Source organism: Nerophis ophidion, linkage group LG10 (genome assembly GCF_033978795.1).
Source record: "Nerophis ophidion isolate RoL-2023_Sa linkage group LG10, RoL_Noph_v1.0, whole genome shotgun sequence".
Classification (NCBI taxonomy): Eukaryota; Metazoa; Chordata; class Actinopteri; order Syngnathiformes; family Syngnathidae; genus Nerophis; species Nerophis ophidion.
Window position 1 is genome coordinate 42041528 of NC_084620.1, and position 24977 is coordinate 42066504.

Here is a 24977-nt window from a genome sequence, read left to right on the forward strand (position 1 = left end):
GTAAACACGTACAGCAGGCTAACCGCACCACTAGTTATGCGAATATAGTAATACACGTTGGCTCCAATGACGTTAGGATGAGACAATCAGAGATTACAAAGAGAAACATAGCCAGGGCTTGTAATCTCGCCAGAAAGATGTCCAGGCATCGAGTAATTGTCTCTGGCCCCCTGCCTGGGAGAGGCAATGATGAGAGATATAGCAGATTAGTCTCTCTTAACAAGTGGCTGGATAGCTTCTGTAGACAACAGGGATTTACGTTTATTGATAGTTGGCCCTCTTTCTGGGGCAAACCTGGCTTGCTGAGGAGAGACGGCCTTCACCCTAACCAGGAAGGCGCTATCCTCTTGTCTCGGAACATAGATTTCGCATTGAGCCACATTTGACTAACTGCACTAGAGCAAGCCCGGTCACAGGCAATTACAGAGCCTGCTAGCCTGGGTATGGAGTCAGTTAAGCTGGAACTAGCCAGCGCCAGGCTGGATGATCCCTGTACACATAGCAATTTTCGTAGAATAATACACAACTCACAAAATGTTTTTTCTGCTATGTCTATGACTACGTCAGAGTTAGACATGCGTTCTACTGAGGTGGCAAACTATGATGCGTTCAGTTTATCGCAGCGCCAAGTAGACAATCTGAAAATTCCCGTCATATCAATTCCTAGATATGGTCGTAATTATTTTAAGTACACAGCGCATAATAAACGCAACATTATTAATATTGCTACTACGGATAATTTTATCAACAACTCCTTAAAACAGCCCACTACCTATAATATGGGCTTTCTAAACATCAGATCTTTGTCTCCCAAAACGTTATTAGTCAATGAGGTCATCAGAGACAACAACCTTAACGTCATCGGTCTTAGCGAAACCTGGCTTAAACCAGACGACTTTTTTGCAATAAATGAGGCATCCCCTCCTAACTATACGAATGCGCATATTGCCCGTCACCTTAAAAGGGGAGGGGGTGTCGCACTAATATACAACGAAAACTTTAACTTTAGTCCTAATTTAAATAATAAATATAAATCGTTTGAGGTGCTTTCTATGAAGTCTGCCACACCTCTGCCTCTGTGCCTAGCCGTTATCTACCGCCCCCCAGGGCCCTATTCGGACTTTATTAGTGAATTCTCAGAGTTTGTTGCTGATCTAGTGACGCACGCCGATAATATAATTATAATGGGGACTTTAATATCCATATGAATACCCCATTGGACCCACCGTGTGTGGCGCTCCAGACTATAATTGATAGCTGTGGTCTTACACAAATAATAAATGAACCGACGCATCGCAGCGGTAATACGATAGACCTAGTGCTTGTCAGAGGTATCACCGTTTCCAAAGTTATGATACTCCCGTATACTAAAGTAATGTCCGATCATTACCTTATAAAATTCGAAGTTCAGACTCATGTTCGGCAAGCTAATAATAATAATAACTGCTATAGCAGCCGCAACATTAATGCTGCCACAACGACGACTCTTGCGGACCTACTGCCCTCGGTAATGGCACCGTTCCCAAAGTATGTGGGCTCTATTGATAACCTCACTAACAACTTTGACAACGCCCTGCGCGAAACCATTGATAGTATAGCACCGCTGAAGTTAAAAAAGGCTCCAAAAAGGCGTACGCCATGGTTTACTGAAGAAACTAGAGATCAGAAATTATTATGTAGAAAGCTGGAACGCAAATGGCGCACGACTAAACTTGAGGTGCACCATCAAGCATGGAGTGATAGTTTAATAACTTATAAACGCATGCTTACCTCAGCTAAAACTAATTATTACTCAAATCTCATCCGCATTAATAAAAACGATCCAAAATTTTTGTTTAGTACGGTAGCATCGCTAACCCAACAAGGGACTCCTTCCAGTAGCTCCACCCATTCGGCAGATGACTTTATGAAGTTCTTTAATAAGAAAATTGAACTTATTAGAAAGGAGATTAAAGACAATGCGTCCCAGCTACAACGGGGTTATAGTAACACAGATACGACTGTATATACGGCGGATACTGCAAATATCCAAAATAGTTTCTCTCGTTTTGATGAAATAACATTAGAAGGATTGTTACAACGTGTAAATGGAATAAAACAAACAACATGTTTACTTGACCCACTTCCTGGGAAACTTATCAAGGAGCTTTTTGTATTATTAGGTCCATCAGTGCTAAATATTATAAACTTATCACTTTCCTCGGGCACTGTTCCCCTAGCATTCAAAAAAGCGGTTATTCATCCTCTCCTTAAAAGACCTAACCTCGATCCTGACCTCATGGTAAACTACTGACCGGTGTGTCACCTTCCCTTTATTTCGAAAATCCTCGAAAAAATTGTTGCAGAGCAGCTAAATGAACACTTAGCGTTTAACAATCTATGTGAAACCTTTCAATCCGGTTTCAGGGCAAATTACTCGACTGAGACAGCCCTCGCAAAATTGACTAATGATCTATTGCTAACAATGGACTCTGATGCGTCATCTATGTTGCTGCTCCTCGATCTTAGCGCTGCTTTCGATACCGTCGATCATAATATTTTATTAGAGCGTATCAAAACACGAATTGGTATGTCAGACTCAGCCCTGTCATGGTTTAACTCTTATCTTACTGATAGGATGCAGTGCGTCTCCCATAACAGTGTGACCTCGGACTATGTTAAGGTAACGTGTGGAGTTCCCCAGGGTTCGGTCCTTGGCCCTGTACTCTTCAGCATCTACATGCTGCCGCTGGGTGACGTCATACGCAAATACGGTATTAGCTTTCACTGTTATGCTGATGACACCCAACTCTACATGCCCCTAAAGCTGACCAACACGCCGGACTGTAGTCAGTTGGAAGCGTGTCTTAATGAAATTAAACAATGGATGTCCGCTAACTTTTTGCAACTTAATGCCAAAAAAACGGAAATGCTGATTATCGGTCCTGCTAGACACCGACCTCTATTTGATAATACAACTTTAACATTTGACAACCAAATAATAAAACAAGGTGACTCTGTAAAAAATCTGGGTATTATCTTCGACCCAACTCTCTCCTTTGAGTCACACATTAAAAGCGTTACTAAAACGTCCTTCTTTCATCTCCGTAATATCGCTAAAATTCGCTCCATTTTGTCCACTAATGACGCCGAGATCATTATCCATGCGTTTGTTACGTCTCGTCTCGATTACTGTAACGTATTATTTTCGGGTCTCCCCATGTCTAGCATTAAAAGATTACAGTTGGTACAAAATGCAGCTGCTAGACTTTTGACAAAAACAAGAAAGTTTGATCATATTACGCCTGTACTGGCTCACCTGCACTGGCTTCCTGTGCACTTAAGATGTGACTTTAAGGTTTTACTACTTACGTATAAAATACTACACGGTCTAGCTCCAGCCTATCTTGCCGATTGTATTGTACCATATGTCCCGGCAAGAAATCTGCGTTCAAAAGACTCCGGCTTATTAGTGATTCCTAAAGCCCAAAAAAAGTCTGCGGGCTATAGAGCGTTTTCCGTTCGGGCTCCAGTACTCTGGAATGCCCTCCCGGTAACAGTTCGAGATGCTACCTCAGTAGAAGCATTTAAGTCTCACCTTAAAACTCATCTGTATACTCTAGCCTTTAAATAGACCTCCTTTTTAGACCAGTTGATCTGCCGCTTCTTTTCTTTCTCATATGTTCCCCCCTCCCTTGTGGAGGGGGTCCGGTCCGATGACCATGGATGAAGTACTGGCTGTCCAGAGTCGAGACCCAGGATGGACCGCTCGTCGGGACCCAGGATGGACCGCTCGCCTGTATCGGTTGGGGACATCTCTACACTGCTGATCCGCCTCCGCTTGAGATGGTCTCCTGTGGACGGGACTCTCGCTGCTGTCTTGGATCCGCTTGAACTGAACTCTCGCGGCTGTGTTGGAGCCACTATGGATTGAACTTTCACAGCATCATGTTAGACCCGGTCGACATCCATTGCTTTCGGTCCCCTAGAGGGGGGGGTTGCCCACATCTGAGGTCCTCTCCAAGGTTTCTCATAGTCAGCATTGTCACTGGCGTCCCACTGGATGTGAATTCTCCCTGCCCACTGGGTGTGAGTTTTCCTTGCCCTTTTGTGGGTTCTTCCGAGGATGTTGTAGTCGTAATGATTTGTGTAGTCCTTTGAGACATTTGTGATTTGGGGCTATATAAATAAACATTGATTGATTGATTGATACTTAATCACAGCCAACAGCCATACAAGTGACACTGACGGTGGCCATACAAACAACTTTAACACTGTTACAAATATGCGCCACATTGTGAACCCACATCAAACACATTTTGGGAGAACATCTGCACCGTAACACAAAATAAAAACAAAAAGAACAAATACCCAGAATGCCATGCAGCGCTACTTTTCCGGGCTACACACCCGCAACCACCAAACCCCGCCCACCTCAACCGACGCATGGAGGAGGGCGGTGATTTGGGGTGGTGGTGGGGGTGTAGCCCGGAAAAGTAGCGCTGCATGGCATTCTGGGTATTTGTTCTTTTGTGTTTATTTTGTGTTACAGTGAAGATGTTCTCCCGAAATGTGTTTGTCATTCTTGTTTGATGTGGGTTCAGAATGTGGCGCATATTTGTAAAAGTGTTAAATTTGTTTGTACAGCCACCGTCAGTGTGATCTGTATGGCTGTTGCTCAAGAAAGTTCTGCAGTCAATATAATATGACCAACGAAGCTTAGCACGACACGCCTCTCAGTTGGCTGTCACAGCACCCCCTTAAAATACTTGTCCAGTCGATTTCGGGACAATCCTTCCCGAGGGTGACAGAAAGTCTCAGGTAAAATCGGGAGGAATGGCAAGTATGTTGCTAGGTCGGGATAGCCATTCACAGAAGATGAATCCGCTTTACACGTAGTTTCTGCATCTAGTGGCCGCCAGGTAAAATGAATTGAGACCCCTGATCTTAACAATTCAGAAAAAATCTGTAAAATAATGGTATTTTTCTGTGGAACTGCCAGCATTGTCACTTCATTAAAATTGGTTGATCGTAATAATTTGAAAAAACTCTGTAGAATACAGGTATTTTTCTGCAGTACTGTTTGCATCGTCACTTTATTAAAGGTGGTTGATCTTAATTATTTAGTAAAAATCTGTAAAATGACGATATTTTTCTGCAAAACGTTTCATGAAAATTTCTGTAAATATAATGTTTTTGATCATTATTTGGTTTACAGTGTTTTTCTTTAATTTTATGGTTTTCGTTTGGCAGCCGTAGCTGCCAGTAGATTACCGTTTTTTTACAGATTTTTTTTTTACAGTGTATAGCAGTATAGCTTGAGTATCAATCAATCAATGTTTATTTATATAGCCCTAAATCACAAGTGTCTCAAAGGGCTGCACAGACCAGAACGACATCCTCTGTTCCCAAACAAGGGCAAGGAAAAACTCACAACCCAGTGGGACGTCGATGTGAATGACTATGAGAAACCTTGGAGAGGACCGCAGATGTGGGTGACCCCAGGGGAGACCGGATGCACTGGACGTCGAGTGGGTCTAACATAATATTGCGAAAGTCCAGTCCATAGTGGATCTAACATAATAGTGAGAGTCCAGTCCATAGTGGAGCTAGCAGGAGACCATCCCGAGCGGAGAGATGCCTCCAACCGATGCACAGGCGAGCGGTCCACCCCGGCCCCCGACTCTGGACCGCCAGCACTTCATCCATGGCCACCGAAACTCCACAAGGGAAAGGGGGGAAGAGGAAAAAAGAAAAGAAACGGCAGATCAACTGGTCTTAAAAAAAAAAATCAAAACACAATACGTGTATTGATTAATATCAATACACATGTGTATTGATATCAATCAATACACATGTGTGTATCTATACGCAGCCATTTTTGCCTAAATAGTTGACCAGTGTCGGGCCGTGCGTCTCCCACCTAGGCCTTCAGTGATGTCCAACTTCAATGATTACCTCTCAAAATAGCATAATTTATGTCACCACCTGACCATTGCTGGAGAAATACTACACAGGAACACATTTACGCACTGCTGTTCATTAAATCACACCTACAGTGTACAAAACGGGTTATTTTCTGGCGCATTTAAAAATCAATAACCCCGCATCAGCGATTAAAACATATTTTAAGTAGTACTGTCATAATTAAAATAGCAAAAAACATATTAAACGTGCTGCGATGAGGGGGCGACTTGTCCAGGGAGTACACCGCCTTCCGCCCGATTGGAGCTGAGATAGGCACCAGCGCCCACCGCGACCCCAAAGAGGAAAAAGCGGTAGAAAATGGATGGATGGATGGATGGATATTAAACGTGAATAAATAATGAAATTAAATATTTTAACCCATAATTTGTAGCAGCCATTCGACACCGGATAAGCCAGTGGTACCGCTCACAGTCGGTTGATTCTAGTAGAAATGGCGGCCATTTCCCCATTTCATCGCCGGGACAGAAAAAGCCGACATGGTCTCACAAGATGTAGTTTCTCTTTAAAGGCCTACTGAAACCCACTACTACCGACCACGCAGTTGATAGTTTATATATCAATGATGAAATATTAACATTGCAACACATGCCAATACGGCCTTTTTAGTTTACTAAATTACAATTTTAAATTTCCCGCGGCGTTTCTTGTTGAAAACGTCGCGGAATGATGACGCGTGCGCGTGACGTCTCGAGTTGGAGGGGAAATAAGAGCAGCACCACTAGTGGCTAAAAGTCGTCTCTTTTCATCGCGCAATTACACAGTATTTTGGACATCTGCGTTGCTGAATATTTTGCAATTTGTTCAATTAATAATGGAGAAGTCAGAGTAGAAGATGGAGGTGGGAAGCTTTAGCCTTTAGCCACACAAACACACGGTGTTTCCTTGTTTAAAATTCCTGGAGGTGAAGCTGTACTATGGATCAGAGCGGTCAAGCGAACATGGCTCCTGACCACTTGTCAACCGGCAGGTTTCGGTGAGAAAATTGTGGTAAAAAGTCGCCTCTTACCGGAGCTCAGCGGAGCTTCTGTCGTGCTGCTGCTGCCGTGACTAATTCCCTCAGAGACTGGCGTCAAGACACCCGTGGACACACCCCTCCGACTATCAGGTACTATTTAACTCACCAAAACACTAGCAACACAATATAAAGATGAAGGATTTCCTAGAATTATCCTAGTAAATGTGTCTAAAAACATCACCGTTTTTAATTTTTTTATTTTTTATTTTTATTTTTCTTAGTTCTTCGCTATCGATATTATCGTCCACGAATCTTTCATCCTCGCTCAACTTAATGGGGAAATTGTCGTTTTCTCGGTCCGAATAGCTCTTTTTGTTGGAGGCTCCCATTATAAACAATGTGAGGATGTGAGGAGCCCTCACACAGGTGACGTCATTGTCTGCGACATCCGGTAAAGGCAAGGCTTTTTTATTAACGACCAAAAGTTGCGAACTTTATCGTTGATGTTCTCTTCTAAATCGTTTCAGCAAAAATATGGCAATATCGCGAAATGATCAAGTATGACACATAGACGGGCCTGCTATCCCCGTTTAAATAAGAACATTTCATGTCAGTAGGCCTTTAAATATCCTTTTTGAAAGTGGCCTTGCAAATATATATCTTCGACCTAATTAACCTTTGTGCATTAAAAAAGTAAGTGTCAGGGATTTCTCTGCTCACATCAGGCTACCAAGATAGGCTACTGTCAACAACTTGTGATCTGATTGGCTATCGCAAGTGTCTATCAACTTCTCAAATTCATCCGCTAACGGTCCCAGTGAGTATCCAATCACAGGATGCGTAAATGTCACGTTCAACGTGAGGCCAGCGAAAAGGCCTTACTGACAACAACTCGTGATCTGATTGGCTATCGCAATTATCTATCAACTGGATGTGCCCGTTCACTTACAGTGCACGGACGCCCGCATTGCTGTTTCTGAAGGCCCCGGGCAGATTTCGTACAGCATGGCAACATAAGATAGCTGAATTCTGATTGGATACAAAATCTAACCTGAAAACAACAGCACTGGAAAGAGCATAATTTGACATAAAGAGAATATGAATACTTTTAGATGTTTAGGGAAAGTAAAAAAAAATTAAAAAAAAATATAATTATGATCATGATTTCTGGTTATGTTAGTCCAGTAGAGAAGGCCTTGCTGGCCCGGACGGCCCGCCACTGTAATTGACGATACAAGTGAGTAGCAAGATAGTTGTGCCTTGCTTACTTGCTTGCTGCACAAGTGCTGCCGCCACTGAGGGAGCTGCGGTTTGTTAAAGGGGAACATTATCACAATTTCAAAAGGGTTAAAAACAATAAAAATCAGTTCCCAGTGGCTTGTTTTATTTTTCGAATTTTTTTTCAAAATTTTACACCTCCCGGAATATCCTTAAAAAAACTTTAAAGTTCTTGATTTTCGCTATTTGCGATGCGACTGTCCATTTCCCTGTGACGTCATACAGTGCTGCCAATACAAACAACATGGTGGTTACCACAGCAAGATATCGCTCGGATTCAGACTCGGATTTCAGCGGCTTAAGCGAGTCAACAGATTACGCATGTATTAAAACAGATGGTCGGAATATGGAGGCAGATAGCGAAAACAAAATTGAAGAAGAAACTGAAGCTATTGAGCGAATAGCTATTGACGCTATTCGGCCATAGCATGGGTGTACCTAATGAAGTGGCCCACAGCATGGCGCCTTATTAGCATCGCCGGTAAAACGTGCGGACCAAACGATCAGGACTTTCGCATCTTGTGACACTGGAGCGACTTAAATATGTCGATTGGTAAGTGTTTGTTTCGCATTAAATGTGGGTATCTAGTTTCAAATGTACATACAGCTAGCGTAAATAGCATGTTAGCATCGATTAGCGTAGCATGTTAGCATCGATTAGCTGGCAGTCATGCTGCGACCAAATATGTCTGATTAGCACATAAGTCAACAACATCAACAAAACTCACTTTTGTGTTTTAGTTGTCTTAACCGTTGCAAATGCATCTGCAGGTTATCCATACATCTCTGTGCCATGTCTGTCTTAGCATCGCCGGTAAAATGTGGAGACACTGGCAGATTCAATGGGGGTCTGGCGGCAGATTTCTTGACAGTGGTGCAACTTGAATCCCTCCCTGTTAGTGTTGTTACACCCTCCGACAACACACCAACGAGGCATGATGTCTCCAAGGTTCCAAAAAATAGTCGAAAAAACGGAAAATAAAAGAGCTGAGACCCGGTGTTTGTAATGTGAAAATGAAAATGGCGGTTGTATTACCTCGGTGACGTCACGTTCTGACGTCATCGCTACAGGACCTATAAACAGAAAGGCGTTTAATTCGCCAAAATTCACCCATTTAGAGTTCGGAAATCGGTTAAAAAAATACGTGGTCTTTTTTCTGCAACATCAAGGTATATATTGACGCTTGCATAGGTTTGGTGATAATGTTCCCCTTTAAGCCGAAGATGAGTTTTAATGTGCACTGTGACTTTTACTTTTTGAGTTTAATGAGACGTAACAGCATGCAGCATGTCATGCATTGTCTTGATAGGGACATCAAAGCCGCCTGTCTGTACTTTGTTCCAGTCGCTGGTTTTCGGGTCACAGGGCGGAGCCACCCTTGCGCACACCTTAACTACTCACTTGGCCCCTTATTTTATTATGTGCTCAAACTGAAATACCACTTTTTACTTAAACTTTGCTTTCTCCAAGATGAATATGAAAATTCATGATATGCAAAACATAATATGACTTAATTAATTCACTTTAATTACAAAATCATTTGTTGGTTATTTTTGTTAATATTTACAGAATCAGGGTGTTTTGAGGGCAAAACCCAGATGATTTAATTGGGAGCCATTATGTTTTTTGTGTACTAGCCAGTTAATTTTGTTTAAGTATATGTAGCATTCAATACCTGATTACCTGTTTTACAACAATATTATCCCCATCCATTATCTACCGCTTATTCCCTTCTGGGGTCGCGGGGGGTGCTGGCGCCTATCTCAGCTACAATCGGGCGGAAGGCGGCGTACACCCCGGACAAGTCGCCACCTCATCGCAGTGCCAACACAGATAGACAGACAACATTCACACTCACATTCACACACTAGGGCCAATTTAGTGTTGCCAATCAACCTATCCAATATTAGCAAATTCTAAATGTAATAAGATAAGGGATGTTAAAATGTGTTATTGGGTTTACTTTATGAAACACTTCCAGTTCTATAATCTATTGTCAAGGTATCAGATCAGGACTCGGAATCAGATCAGACCTGAAGATAAACAATTGAATGGGGGCTGGAGGGCAAAAATGATGATGGGCACAAAACCGTACTTGCTACTAAATTGTGTTGTCAGCTATTTAGACAATAATCGTGGGCTGATAGCAAAGCCATGCTGGGATACTAGATGTACACTGATTACTCTAAAATACATGCTAGTGTCATTGCCCCAAGACAAGATACAATCATTTTTGAGGGGGGCTTCTGTCATCTGTGAATATAGTTTCATGTCAACTCAGCTGTATAAAGCTGAATAATTCCTTTTTAATGTCTTTTTTTTTTTTTGTCTATTAAATTGCTCCCTGACAACCAGAGCCATTAACTGCTCCGTACCTGTTCAAATCAATTAGCCCCTCCCCCACGCAAGTGGCCCACAGCGCTGTTAAGCAGCCACTGAGCTAATAGGTTATGCTGTTCCGGGATCAGACGAAATCAAAACCTTTTCTGTGGCAATTAAGCCCGCCGTGTGTTTTTTGTCAAGCCCCACTGGGAGTCTAATTCGCGGTTGCGGAAGGCGGCTGCAAAGCCAGGAATGCACTCAGGCGCTGAGAACTGTGGTCCATTGGTCCTGAGAGCTATCATTTGCGATAATTGACCCGTGGGTTAAAAACAGTGAGTTACAACAAGCTCATGTGCAAATGAGGAGGCAGGTAACACGCCGTGGCATTAACAACTGTGGCTACAGGCAGCATCCCAAACGAGCGTTTTAATAGATTGTCAAGATGGCAATAACTGCACTCAAATGCCTCCCGGATCATACATACTTTTTGTTCTTGATTCCCTAATTTGTACACTTCCTTGTTTGTTTGGTTACCATGGTTTCTTATTTGTTCCACCTGCTCTGCTTTTGTCACGCAGCTGTGTTTTGATTGTTACTTTAGTATTTAAGCCTGCCTTCGACCTCAGTTCTGCCTGGATGGTTTGTTTGCTTCATGCAACACTCACGTTGGTTACTCTGCTTTGAAAATACTTGTGCTAAGTTACGTCTTAGCTTCTCGTGCGCTCAGCACGTTACTTTGGACTTTCGGACTCCATTGCTAAATTTTAGCTTACCTTACCGTGCGTAGGCACGCACTTTCTTTGGCTTTTGTACCAGTGTTCTTTTACTTTTTGTATATTAAATCAAGTATAACCTACAATCCTTGCCTGTCTGGTCCTCATGCATTCTGGGATGACACTACGCGCATACAAAATGCGTATCCCGACGTGATAGATCATGAGATCATCTACCTCTGCTTGCCCTTTGAAATGTTGCTACTCAACTTTTGTGGTACACTCATGCATTACACTTTTGCTGTAGTGTTGCTTACACCTAACACATCACAGCACCCCTTTAATAACTTTACAAAATTACTATTACAACATTGGTTCTGTTGATGACTTTTTGTGCAATAAACTTGTTGATCAATGACAATGTGTTCAAACAGGTACATTTTCCCACTTTGTCATACAAATCAAATTATCAGTAAAGGTCAAAAATGTACCTGGTATATATATATATATATATATATATATATATATATATATATATATATATATATATATATATATATATATATATATATATATATATATATATATATATTAGGGGTGGGCAAATTAGTGCGTTAATTATGAGTTAACTCATCAATCTATTAACGCCGAGAATTATTTTATCACACATTTGCGTATGTTGTTTACATGCTTTTATTTTGTTAACGCCTTTTCTTAAGAAGATGGCGTAGCCCAGCGTCGAGGGGCTCTTGGTAAAGATGGAACATTTGGCAAAAATACCGGACAATTCTGCAAATTTCATGGTTGGCTTACAGCGTGGTCACTCCGGGATCACTTACGACAGCCAGACAATTCTGGATGTGGATAGATCGGGCCGTTTTGGACTGAATGACGCGTGCTTGCTGGATCGGCTAGCTAGCATGGGAATACTTCGCCGGCTACATCCAGCGGCCTGTGAAGCAGCGGAGTATATGTGTTGTCTGTCTATTTATGAATAATGCAGACGAGGCGTATTGGCTGAGTTCTTAACGTTTGCTTTCAGAGCGTGCATATCACAACATACAACATGCCGTCATGGCGACACAACCTATACCGGGCTACCGCGCATGCTCGTCACTCCTGTTGCATGCTGGGTAGGGTAGTTCTTTTATTCCCTGGCTCATAACATCACAAATAGTACCATGTATATGATTCGTTCAGTTTATCAAAGCACCAAGCAAACAATCGGAAAATTCCCATCATATCAATTCCTAGATATGGTCATAATTATCTTAAGTGCACTACGCAGAATAAACACAACATTATTAATATTGCTACCACGGATAATTTGATCAAAAATTTCCTAAAACAGCCCTCTACCTATAATATAGGTTTTTTAAACATAAGATCCCTGATAAAAAAAAATGTTTCTGCTGTTACCTCAGAAATTGCCTGTTCAGATGTTATGATTGTGGCTCAGAGATTTATATGTAGATTATATTTATTTTCCATAACAAACAGGATAACTTAAATACCCTGGCAGTGGTAGTAATAAGCTTAAATGTTTGTATTTACATTTTTTGAGTTGATTTTCATAAAATATGCTATTTAACTGCTACTCTTTAACAAGGACTGATTTAAATTGTGTTTGCACAACAAATGTTTTGGCGCTTTTGTTCATGTGGGAGAATATTCCAATAAAGGTGCACTACACATTACTTTTGAATTCATTATTGGGCTTTGCGTTTACAATGCAGTTAATCGTGATTAATCAGAGAAATAGTGTGATTAACTTCGATTAAAATTTTTAATCGTTGCCCAGCCCTAATATATATATGTATATATATATATATATATATATATATATATATATATGTATACATATACATATATATATATGTATATATATACATATATATATATATATATATATATGTATGTATATATATACACATATATATTTATATATATGTATATATATATGTGTGTGTGTGTATATATATATATATAATCAGAGAAATAGTGTGATTAACTTCGATTAAAATTTTTAATCGTTGCCCAGCCCTAATATATATATATATATATATATATATATATATATATATATATATATATATATATATATATATATGTATATATATATATATATATATATATATATATATATATATATATATATATATATATATATATATATGTGTGTGTATATATATGTGTATATATATACATATACATATATATATATATATGTATGTATATATATATACACATATATATTTATATATATATATATATATATATATATATATATATATATATATATATGTGTGTGTATGTGTATATATATATATATATATATATATATGCGTGTGTGTATGTGTGTGTGTGTGTATATATATATGTGTGTGTGTATATATGTATATATACTGTATGTGTGTATGTATGTATATATTTGTGTATATATACATTTATGCATATATATATATATATATATATATATATATATATATATATATATATATAAAATATGTATATATATGTGTATATATACACTGGGGCAAAAAAGTATTTAGTCAGCCACCGATTGTGCAAGTTGTCCCACTTAAAATGATGACAGAGGTCTGTAATTTTCATCATAGTTACACTTCAACTGTGAAAGACAGAATGTGAAAAAAAAAATCCAGGAATTTACATTGTAGGATTTTTAAAGAATTTATTTATAAATTATAGTGGAAAATAATAATTTGGTCAACCCTTCAAAGCTCTCATTGATGGAAGGAGCTTTTGGCTCAAAATCTCACGATACATGGCCCCATTCATTCTTTCCTTAACACGGATCAATCGTCCTGTCTCCCTAGCAGAAAACCAGCCCCAAAGCATGACGTTTCCACCCCCATTCTTCACAGTAGTTATGGTGTTCTTGGGATGCAACTCAGTATTCTTCTTCCTGCAAACACGAGTTGAGTTTATACCAAAAAGTTCTATTTTGGTTTCATCTGACCACATGACATTCTCCCAATCCTCTGCTGTATCATCCATGTATCCATTTTGGTATGAAGTCAACTTGTTGTGTTTGGAGGAACCTTTTTTTGTCAGTACATCACTCCACATGTGTTCATTCATAGTTTTGATGCCTTCAGTGACAATCTACAATGTAAATATTCATGAAAATAAAGAAAACTTATTGAACCGGGTGGTGTGTCCAAACTTTTGGCCTGTACTTTGTATATATAGCTATATTTATACCAATACTTTTTACATTTTTCTCCCAATTATGGCCTGCTTGCAAATAATGATAAATAAGTAATTTTTGGCTGTTTAGGCTGGCGTTTGAGCATTTACGTGACATACTGTTTATGATACACCCATATTACTCATACATTACAAGACTGCCTATTCAATTAAATAAAAAGGGCAGAATGTTGCTTTCAATGTGTAAAGGCGATGCTCACACTTCCTGTTATACGGCTTACAGACTTGTAATGTTGGATTCGGCGAGTGCTAATTAAATCTGAATTAACTGCCCGGACTGTTCCTCTCCTCCCTCTCACTTTTCTGAGACAGGGCAAATGTATTTTATTTTTTTCTAAAGGAGAAAAATATTTTTTATTGTAATGAAGAGGAGGTAATTCAGTGCCAGATGTAACCACAACAATATAATAATATATTTTTCCTCTGTGGGTTTTGGCAGTGGGATGTTTTTAATCCTTCATGCCACACACTCTCAGGTGTGAGGCGAGCCACTATGTTTAATTCACAAGGTGCAGGCTGCTAATGCACTTGTGCTGTTGTGCCTCCTTGACACCTCGCAGGACAAGGTGTCGGCCGTGTTTGCCTCTCTCGTTCTGGCATACTGTAACACGGCATGTGTCAGCGCTCTTTTTGCTCACACTTCACGCTACTGTGCAGCTCCTGAAAGCGTTAGAATGTCCTTTAATTGGATTTGGGGGGGGGGGGGGGGGCATGGCCTGTGGGCCTGCCGCGGAACGTGGTGTGCCAGGACCGGCCTCGAAGACAGCGACGGGTGAGTAGATGGCCCAGGTGGGCCTTGTTGTCTAACTACCTGTTGCCTTTATTAGCAGCAGCCGGGCGAGACAGGGAGCTGTAGCGGGAGAGAGAGACACAGACGCAGAAAGAACATTTGCTGTAAAGCAAAACACTTGCACCATTTTATGAAAATAGAACAGTGTTGTAACCCTTATCCGGGCTCTCGTGGCAGTGTGTGTTGGTCCGAGGAACCCACTAGAGGGTAACCTCTACAAATGTATTTCAACTTCTGTAGCAAACCGTGTTATATTTACTAAAATTGACTTAAGAGAATACATATTTATTTTATTTAGTGCTTTTTTTGCCCAGTATGATGCATTGCATATAATGCACTGTTGCAAATCAGAATAAAAAGTAGCAATATAAAATATGTGTGTCCAGGTGGTCCTGGTGGGCTCCTCGGTGAACGAGCGCGATCAGATGCTGTTCATCAGCACTGACGAGGGGTCCTCTTTCCAGCGGCAGACCATCTTCTTCACGCCTGACTCGCTCGTCTTCCACCCCAAGGAGGAGGACAAGCTCCTGGCCTACTGCAAGGATGGAAGGGTGACTGTTTATCTCCTGTTAGGACCATCCTATGGAGTTAGTTCATACTAAAAGAAAAGCACTGCTGTATGTTTTCTATTGTCTTTTGTCTGCAGCTTTTCGCCTCTGCAGATTTGGGCCGCAAGTGGACTTTGCTTCAGGAGCGGGTGACCAAAGATCGTGTATTCTGGTCAGTCCAAAACATCATCCAGCCTCCCTTCCTGGTACCTTTAAAGTACCAGTAGAGAGGAAAAACAAGTAACCTCGATATTGAAGCTATATTTAGACTTAGACCAACTTTATTGATCCACAAGGGAAATTGTTCCACCTAGTAGATCAGTTACAAAGCATGGGAAGGATAATGCAGGTATTAAGTAGACTAAAAATGTACCATAGTAGCAATACAACATATATGTAATATTTACACATTGTATATAGAGTGAATAATATATACTGATATATTATATTATATTTTTATATACAAACCCTGTTTCCATATGAGTTGGGAAATTGTGTTAGATATAAATATAAACAGAATACAATGATTTGCAAATCCTTTTCAACCCATATTCAATTGACTGCACTACAAAGACAAGATATTTGGTGTTCAAACTCATAAACTTTGTTTTTTTTTTCAAATAATAATTAACTTACAATTTCATGGCTGCACCACATGCCATAGTAGTTGGGAAAGGGCATGTTCACCACTGTGTTATATCACCTTTTCTTTAACAACACTCAATAAACGTTTGGGAACTGAGGAAACCAATTGTTGAATCTTGGAAAGTGGAATTCTTTCCCATTCTTGTTTCATGTAGAGCTTCAGTCGTTCATAATACGCCACACATTTTCGATGGGAGACATGTCTGGAATGCAGGCTGGCCAGGAAAGGACCCGCACTCTTTTTTTACAAAGCCCCGCTGTTATAACATGTGCTAAATGTGGCTTGGCATTGTCCTGCTGAAATAAGCAGGGGCATCCATGAAAAAGACGGCACTTAGATGGCAGCATATGTTGTTCCAAAACCTGTATGTACCTTTCAGCATTAATATTGCCTTCACAGATGTGTACGTTACCCATGCCTTGGGCACTAATGCACCCCCATACCATCACAGATGCTGGCTTTTGAACTTTGCGTCGATAACAGTCTGGATGGTTCGCTTGCCCTTTGGTCCGGATGACATGATGTCGAATACTGTATTTCCAAAAACAATTTGAAATGTGGACTCGTCAGACCACAGAACACTTTTCCACTTTTCCACTTTGCATCAGTCCATCTTAGATGATCTCGGGCCCAGGGAACCCGGCGGCGTTTCTGGATGTTTTTGATAAATGGCTTTTGCTTTGCATAGTAGAGCTTTAACTTGCACTTACAGATGTAGCGACCAACTGTATTTAGTGACAGTGGTTTTCTGAAGTGTTTCTGAGCCCATGTGGTGATATCCTTTAGAGATTGATGTTGATTTTTGATACAGTGTCGTCTAAGGGATCAAAGGTCATGGTCATTCAATATTGGTTTCCGGCCATGCCGCTTACGTGGAACTAACGATTTCCAATTGATCACCTTTTTATTTTCCAATTTAAAGCAATGTTGGTTTCATTTCAGTTGATCTTCAAATAATCAGCAGGTTGTAATTAAACCACAGAAACAGAGATATTATTTACGCAGGTATTTTCAAACAATGTTTTACAAAGGCTTTCAAACCTCTGAATAATGTTTTGAACTTTTTACATAATATTTTAACTTTTAGTAAGAGTTAAACATGACTTTATCCTTTAAACTTTGCATTAATCTTTTGTACTTTTAACTTTAACATTAAGCCATATGCCATTTTAACTTACCGGTAAGCTTAAGCCATTTAACATTTTAACTTAAGCGTTAGCATTTTACGTGGGCTTTAAACAAGTTGCTTTTAAGTGGTCAAACACAATATGCAATCAATGGTCAAAGTGAAATGCAGTGGTTCAACATGAAGCCAGCAGTTCAAACAAACAAATTAGGATAGTTGAGTAAGCAAAATAAGAATCTTGCAGGTACAAGTTAAGCATATCAAACAAAGCATTTCAATCGTCATCAAATGAAGCATATTCACCGACCATTGGTGTCTCTGGAGAAACTTGTAGAGTAGATATTGCGGTTGTGGCTGCTTGCTGTTCTTCCTTGCATGTAGCTTGTTTGGTGAATGAGTTTGACCGAATCTCCTTCGTTTTCAGGTGCCTTCAATCAGTAATTTGGCGGCCATTTTACCTTGGTATTCTGGGAATTGTAGTTGTCAATGATTTTGACCGTGTAGGGCAGACCTGAGCAAATTAAGGCCCGGGGGCCGCATGCGGCCCATTAAGATTTTCAATCTGGCCCGCCGGACATACCCAAATTATTTTTTTTAGATCTTTAAGATCGAAACTGTACCCGCCATTTAGATGTGCAGTGATGTGTTCAAATGACATAAGTCTCGAACTATAAAAAGTATTTCAATGGTTGGAATCTGCGCTTTTGCATGATATGTGAGTTTATATGGTAATCTAATTAGTTACTATGGTAATCTAATTACTTACTATGGTAATCTAAGTCACAGCAGCTCAGATGAAGCATCAAGCAGCGTGGGTGGAGAGCCTTTCCACAGAGTGTTTCCAGTGCAGCCAGCTTGAAATGCGGGTGTCAGGGACAGACGCGGAAGGAGATTTTTACAACAAAGTTCTAAAGCTTGGTGATATATCAAATGTATCAGATAGTAGTTTGTTTTAACCCTTCGCGTACATATTTTGCTGTGGTTGTTGCATTTTAGTTGCATTTTTGCTTGATCGATCAAGACAGGGTGTGACGTTCATATGTTGTCAATATTCAGTGTTTTATCGTTCATAGATAATAGGGGTGTGGGAAAAAATTGATTCGATTACGAATCGCCATTCTCACTTTGTACGATTCCGAATCGATTCTCATTTAAAAAAAAAAAAAAAATGTTATCAATCCAAAAAAACAATACACAGCAATACCATAACAATGCAATCCAATTCCTAAACCAAACCTGACCCAGCAACACTCAGAACTGCAATAAACAGAGCAATTGAGAGGAGACACAAACACGACACAGAACAAACCAAAAGTAGTGAAATAAAAATTAATATTATCAACAACACTGTCAATATTAGTTAAAATTTCAGCATAGCAGTGATTAAAAATCCCTCATTGACATTATCATTACACATTTATAAAAATAAAAAAAAAGAACAATAGTGTCACAGTGCCTTACACTTGCATCGCATCATAAGCTTGACAACACACTGTGTCCACAGTTTTCACAAAGATAAAATAAGTCATATTTTTGGTTCGTTTAATAGTTAAAACAAATTTACATTATTGCAATCAGTTGATAAAACATTTTCTTTTACAATTATAAAAGCTTTTTAAAAAAAAATCTACTACTCTGCTGGCATGTCAGCAGATTGGGGTAGATCCTGCTGAATTCCTATGTATTGAATCAATACAGAATCATTTTGAATCGGAAAAATATCGTTTTTGAATCGAGAATTGCGTTGAATTAAAAAAATCGATTTATAATTGAATCGCGACTCCAAAAATTGATATTGAATCGAATCTTGGGACACCCAAAGTTTCGCAGCCCTAATAGATAATTTTGTAAATCCTACATTCTGTATTTTCATGTACATTCTGGGTGTCTCATTCAGTAAAAAAAAAAAAAAATTCCATTCTGTTTCAAAAGGCGGTCTGTCAAAACGTTTCTAGCATTCAATCAGACATTATTGTGAGGTTTTGTATTAGTGTTCCTAAAAATAGATACATGTATACCGGCCCCCAGACACATTTTTTTTCTCCAACTTCGGCCCCCGGGGGCAAAACAGTTGCCCAGGCCTGGTGTAGGGCATGGATTACTGACACTTCTGAGTTTTTAACTCCAAAAGTGTCTTGTTTCTTCTTCTGGACGCTACAACAACACAATAGGATGAAAAATGACACATTCAGTAATTATTTTTAGAGCAAGGCGAGATATAAAGTACACTATATCAGTTTTCATGCAAATGTTTAATCGTTGTTGCTTTATTTCATACATAAATGTGTGCTTTTTAAGCACAACGTCCGTTCGCCTGTGTTCAGGGACTCTGTTTTGGCAAAAACTGACCAATCACAGCTGCATGTTCTGGATCGCCGGCGACGCAAACCTAGGATTTTTGGTCTGTGAAAGGCCACAGACATTTCATTAATGGAGGATATTTTTCTATTCTTATTTGTGTAAATACATTTTGCACTGCAATACCACAGTCCAGCCCAATTCAGGGTAATCGTTGGTGCATTTAATGCAAACCAGAAAATCTCTAGCAGTTGGCGGCGCTCAAGTATGAATTTTAAAACGTGTAGCAAAGCCTTTAATACAAAGCGGTGCGTGTGAACCAGTGTGACGTGCGGTGAACTAGACACCAGGTGAGGCATACATACTTTTTTTTCTTCTTTTTTTTTTTTTTACTTATGTGCAGCTCTAGTCATTGTTGATTTAGGTTGCAAATTAGAGTTATAGGGGAAAAAAAGGGAGTTGTTCGCTTTCATAAAAACTTTATCATAATGATATTATGATATGATAAATGGTCCAAAAACTATTTGATAAAGTTGTTATTAAATATTTTTTGGTCCCATGTGCTTTTAACAAAATAAATCAAGTATTATGAGTGTTTATTACCTTTCTGTATTTGTATCTGAAGCAGCAATAGCTATCCTCCATGAAAACATACTTTGTGTGATCGCATTCATTTTGTCTTAGTCCAGTTTAGAGAAGTATTTAATCTTGGATACAGTATATAAGCCTCCATATTGGCAGAAACATTCATTTAATCAAATTTAATTCCAAGAAATTAAGCAATATTTTTGCCTCTGACAAAAAACACCCGCAAACGCTGGCTTACTCTAATAAAAATGCCATGTTTGTTATAAATACAGTAAAAAAAAAAAAAGAAAAGGAAAAAAATGCTGGCTTCCGCTGGCGAGACCTGTGTCTGCTAGCTTGAGCACCCCCGCTTGTCCCAGTGTGGCGAGTCAGAGTACTTCTGAGGCATTGAACTGCAAGTTGACAATATATCGCCCCCTACCTTGAGGCAGAGGTACTTGCTGCCTCAAGACCTGCCTTTTCCACGTGGTACACACTGTGTGTAGCCGTGGAGGCACCGCCTGTGTCTGCCTCACTTCTCATCTGCTGCATTTTTTTGATCAGGAAACATGGAATTTCCGCGATTTTGACCATGAAAATTATCAACATATACAGAAACCACACCAAAATCACATAGAAAGCATAAACCAAAAGAGAAATATTAAAACGTATTTTATTTTATTACTTTATTTTGGAACATCTCATGGTTACGCCACTTGGTGGCAGGTGAGGCACTGCCTCACTTGCCTCCCCTGACAGCACGTAACTGGTGTGAACGTAGGGTGAGAAAGGACGTTGTTTTCCTAATTGACATCGTACAAAGTTCAAACTTCAGCAAACATAGGATTTTTGGTCTGTGAAAGGCTACAAACATTTTATTAATGTATTATATTTCTATTCTTACCTATGTAAATACGTTTTGCACTGCAATACCCAAGTCCAGCCCAATTCAGGGTAATCGTCGGTGGATTTAATGCAAACCAGCACATCTCTAGCAGAGGGATAGTTCGCGGAGCTCCTGTATACATTTTTAAACCTGTAGCAAAGCCTTTAATACATGGGTGTCAAACTCAAATACAGAGTGGGCCAAAATACTTGAACATTGATTTAAATTGTCAGGAAAGACTTCCATCCATCCTTTTTCTACCGCTTATTCCCTTTCGGGGTCGTGGGGGGCGCTGGCGCCTATCTCAGCTACAATCGGGCGGAAGGCGGGGTACACCCTGGACAAGTCGCCAGCTCATCGCAGGGCCAACACAGATAGACAGACAACATTCACACTCACATTCACACACTAGGGCCAATTTAGTGTTGCCAATCAACCTATCCCCAGGTGCATGTGACTTAAAAGGTAAAAAGGTATATGTCAGGGGTGTCAAACTCAAATACAGAGTGGGCCAAAATTTAAAACGGAACAAAGCCGCGGGCCAAGGTAGAAGAAATTAACCTTTTAATAGGGACCCAAACAAGTTTTGCATTGAATACTGAACAAACAAGGCTTACATAACTTTATAGTGACATGCAATGTCGAGTTTCTCTTCTGGGGTCGCTGGAGCCTATCTCAGCTGCATTCAGGCGAAAGGTAGTGTACACCATGGACAAGTCACGACCTCATCACAGGGCCAACACAGATAGAGAGACAACATGCACACTCACATTCACACATTAGGGCCAATTTAGTGTTGCCAATCAACCTATCAATAATAATTTAAAAATATCAATGGCATATCAAATAAAATTTAAATAAAAATTGGGGAGGAGGGGCGGGTTTGGTGGTAGCAGGGGTGTGTATTGTAGCATCCCGGAAGACTTAGTGCTGCAAGGGGTTCTGGGTATTACGTGTGTTACTGTGCAGATGTTCTCCCGAAATGTGTTAGTCATTATTGTTTGGTGTGGCTTCACAGTGTGGCGCATAATTGTAACGGTGTTAAAGTCGTTTATACGGCCACCCTCAGTGTGACCTGTATGGCTGTTGACCAAGTATGCATTGCAATCACTCGTGTGTGTTAAAGCCGCATATATTATGTGACTGGGCTGGCATGTTGTTTGTATGGCGGAAAAGAGGGCGTGACGACAGGTTGTAGAAGACGCTAAAGGTAATGCCTTCGAGGCTCGCCCCTAATATTGTTGTCCGTGTGGAAATCGGGAGAAATTCGGAAGACTGGTTGCCCCGGGAGATTTACGGGAGGGGCAGTGAAATTTGGGAGGGTTGGCAAATGCGCTGTAACAGCGGCACTGCCGCTGTATAATACCAGCGGGCCAGCTCTAATCTTAATTTGATATTACCTCAAGGGCCAAATGAAATTACACGGCGGGCCAGAGTTTGACACCCATGTTTAATACAAAGCGGTGTATGTGAACGTAAGGCGAGAAAGGACGTTGTTTTTCTTATTCACATCGTAAAAATTTCAAACTTCAAGGCAGAATATCTTATCTCCAAAAGTGGAGCTAACAAGTGAAGGAGATAGTAGATTTTTATCGTGTATTTTAATCATGTATTGTTTTGTCTATGTTTAGATTCGAACAAAAAACACTTTTACAGTGTAATTGTCTGTGAAGTCCAAAGCTGTGTGGTTTCATGCAACAAAAATGGTCAGAACTTTATTTTAGGATGGGTTGCAAAGCCTGCTGTCTTTCTTTTGTTTTTTACAAAATGTTTGTAATTGTGAAGTAGCGTATTTCCTTGAATTGCCGCAGGGCATATAGTATGCGCCTGCATTGAATTACTGCCGGGTCAAACTCGATTCCCTAAATAATTAGCGCATGCTTACTATTACCGCCGGGTCAAACTCGTGACATCACGAGTGACACTCCCTCTGTCATCATTTTCAAAATGGAGGAGGCTGATTTCAATACCGGTAATTTGAAATCGCATAAAGGGAAGAAGATTAAGAGCTATTCAGTAGGATTTAAGGTCCAAGCTTACATCACACTCAAATTTTTACTGCATACTTTTGTTAAGTGCCAGAGTGAGAAGAGGTTTTAAAATAATTAGCGCATGCTTACTTTTACCGCATGCCTTTGGTAAGCGCAGGAGTGAGAAGAGGTTTTAAATTAATTAGTGCCCCGGCGGCAATTCAAGGAAATACGGTAATAACAAAAAAATAAATAAAAACATAATGACATCTTTTTTACCTCAGGTCCGTACCGGAGGTGGACGTGGATCCTGATCTTGTGCACATGGAGATGCAGGACACAAGTGGAGGTATAGTGGCATTTCTTTTCAATGTGCGACTTCATGTGACCGCAAATCTAGATCTCATATCGGCTGACTAACAGATGGACAGGTTAGTGCCTAACTACCCTCCTGGGGGCCCTGCAGGGAAACACAGCCAGGTACATGTAGGAGGGATGTTGCGTGCGTGCGTGTGTTTTAATTCTCAGAGCAACGTCATCTACTTTCATAATCCCTAATCTCTGTAAATAAACTTGAGATGGTAGCCCATCTGGACCAATAAAAAAATGGCTCTTGGCAGTTCAAGCCCTTAGAGAGGCGCACTCTCGCTTAACCACACGCACACACAAAGATGCTGGCTGCAATGTAAAAGCTGTCTGCCGTGAACCAGACCTGTCTTTGTTTATGGAGGGTGACGGCTAGAGACTGTCTGTCTGGGCCAGATGCCCAGGCATGAGAGCTCTTCCTGGGGCTAGGCAGCACCATGCGGCACCCTCTCCGTCTCCTCTTGTTGGTGCAATAGAGCATGCTCGACCAAGCTGTTTGGTGCCGTGCCCTCCTCGTCACAAATGGCTCTGCCAAGGTTAAACGGAGACATGTTGAAAAGGTATCAGTTTTCTTGCGTAGGCGAGGGACGGAAGGTGGTCCGCTGATGGAGGGAGCATGTGTGAGTTTCATGGAGGCTCTCATTACACCGGCTTTCTTTCTTTCCTCTTGTAACATTAAATGTATGCGTGCATCATGGCGCCACCACGCAGGATGAGGAAGTGTGTTAACCACCAGCTGGAATTGCACGCTTAGCCCAAACTAATTGTTTTATAACGAGCCCTCTTCCTTATGCTGATTAAATGTCCCTGAGTTTGCAATAAATTAGCTACGTCATGTGTTAGAGGACGACATTGAACAATTGAAAAGGAAGCCAGAGGACAATTCATGCACGCTATGGGGACGATACATACTCCACAGCTCCCAATGACAGCTGCTCGAGTCTGCACATTTTCACTACTGTATCTGTGTACTCCTTTACACATCACATCAGGGGCTAATCCATTATGACATTTAAAAATAACTTTTAAAAATGAGAAATTTAAAAAGTTATCAAAACCACTGTTATATTTTTGAGTAATATTGCAGTGATGATGTTTCATTGGTTTTTGATCAAATAGCTTTAGTGTTTTATATATATATATATATATATATTTAGATATATATCTCTATATCTATATATATATCTATATATATATATATATATATATATATATATATAGATATATATATATATATATATATCTTGATTGGATTATCCAGAGAAATCTCCTGATGATTGAGGGAACCTCTCATGAAACAGTTCTGTAGAGAT

General features: G+C 40.1%; 1 protein-coding gene across 4 annotated transcripts in view; it reads left to right on the plus strand.

Annotated features, from left to right (window-relative positions):
* sorcs2 (sortilin-related VPS10 domain containing receptor 2) overlaps positions 1-24977 on the plus strand; it is a 498151-nt gene that overhangs the window by 365237 nt on the left and 107937 nt on the right. For all 4 annotated transcript variants that reach the window (XM_061913816.1, XM_061913818.1, XM_061913819.1 and 1 more), the window contains exons 4-6: positions 15644-15808; positions 15904-15977; positions 23583-23647. In XM_061913816.1, the coding sequence (XP_061769800.1) occupies positions 15644-15808; positions 15904-15977; positions 23583-23647 (304 nt within the window). The remainder of the gene's footprint in view (positions 1-15643; positions 15809-15903; positions 15978-23582; positions 23648-24977) is intronic.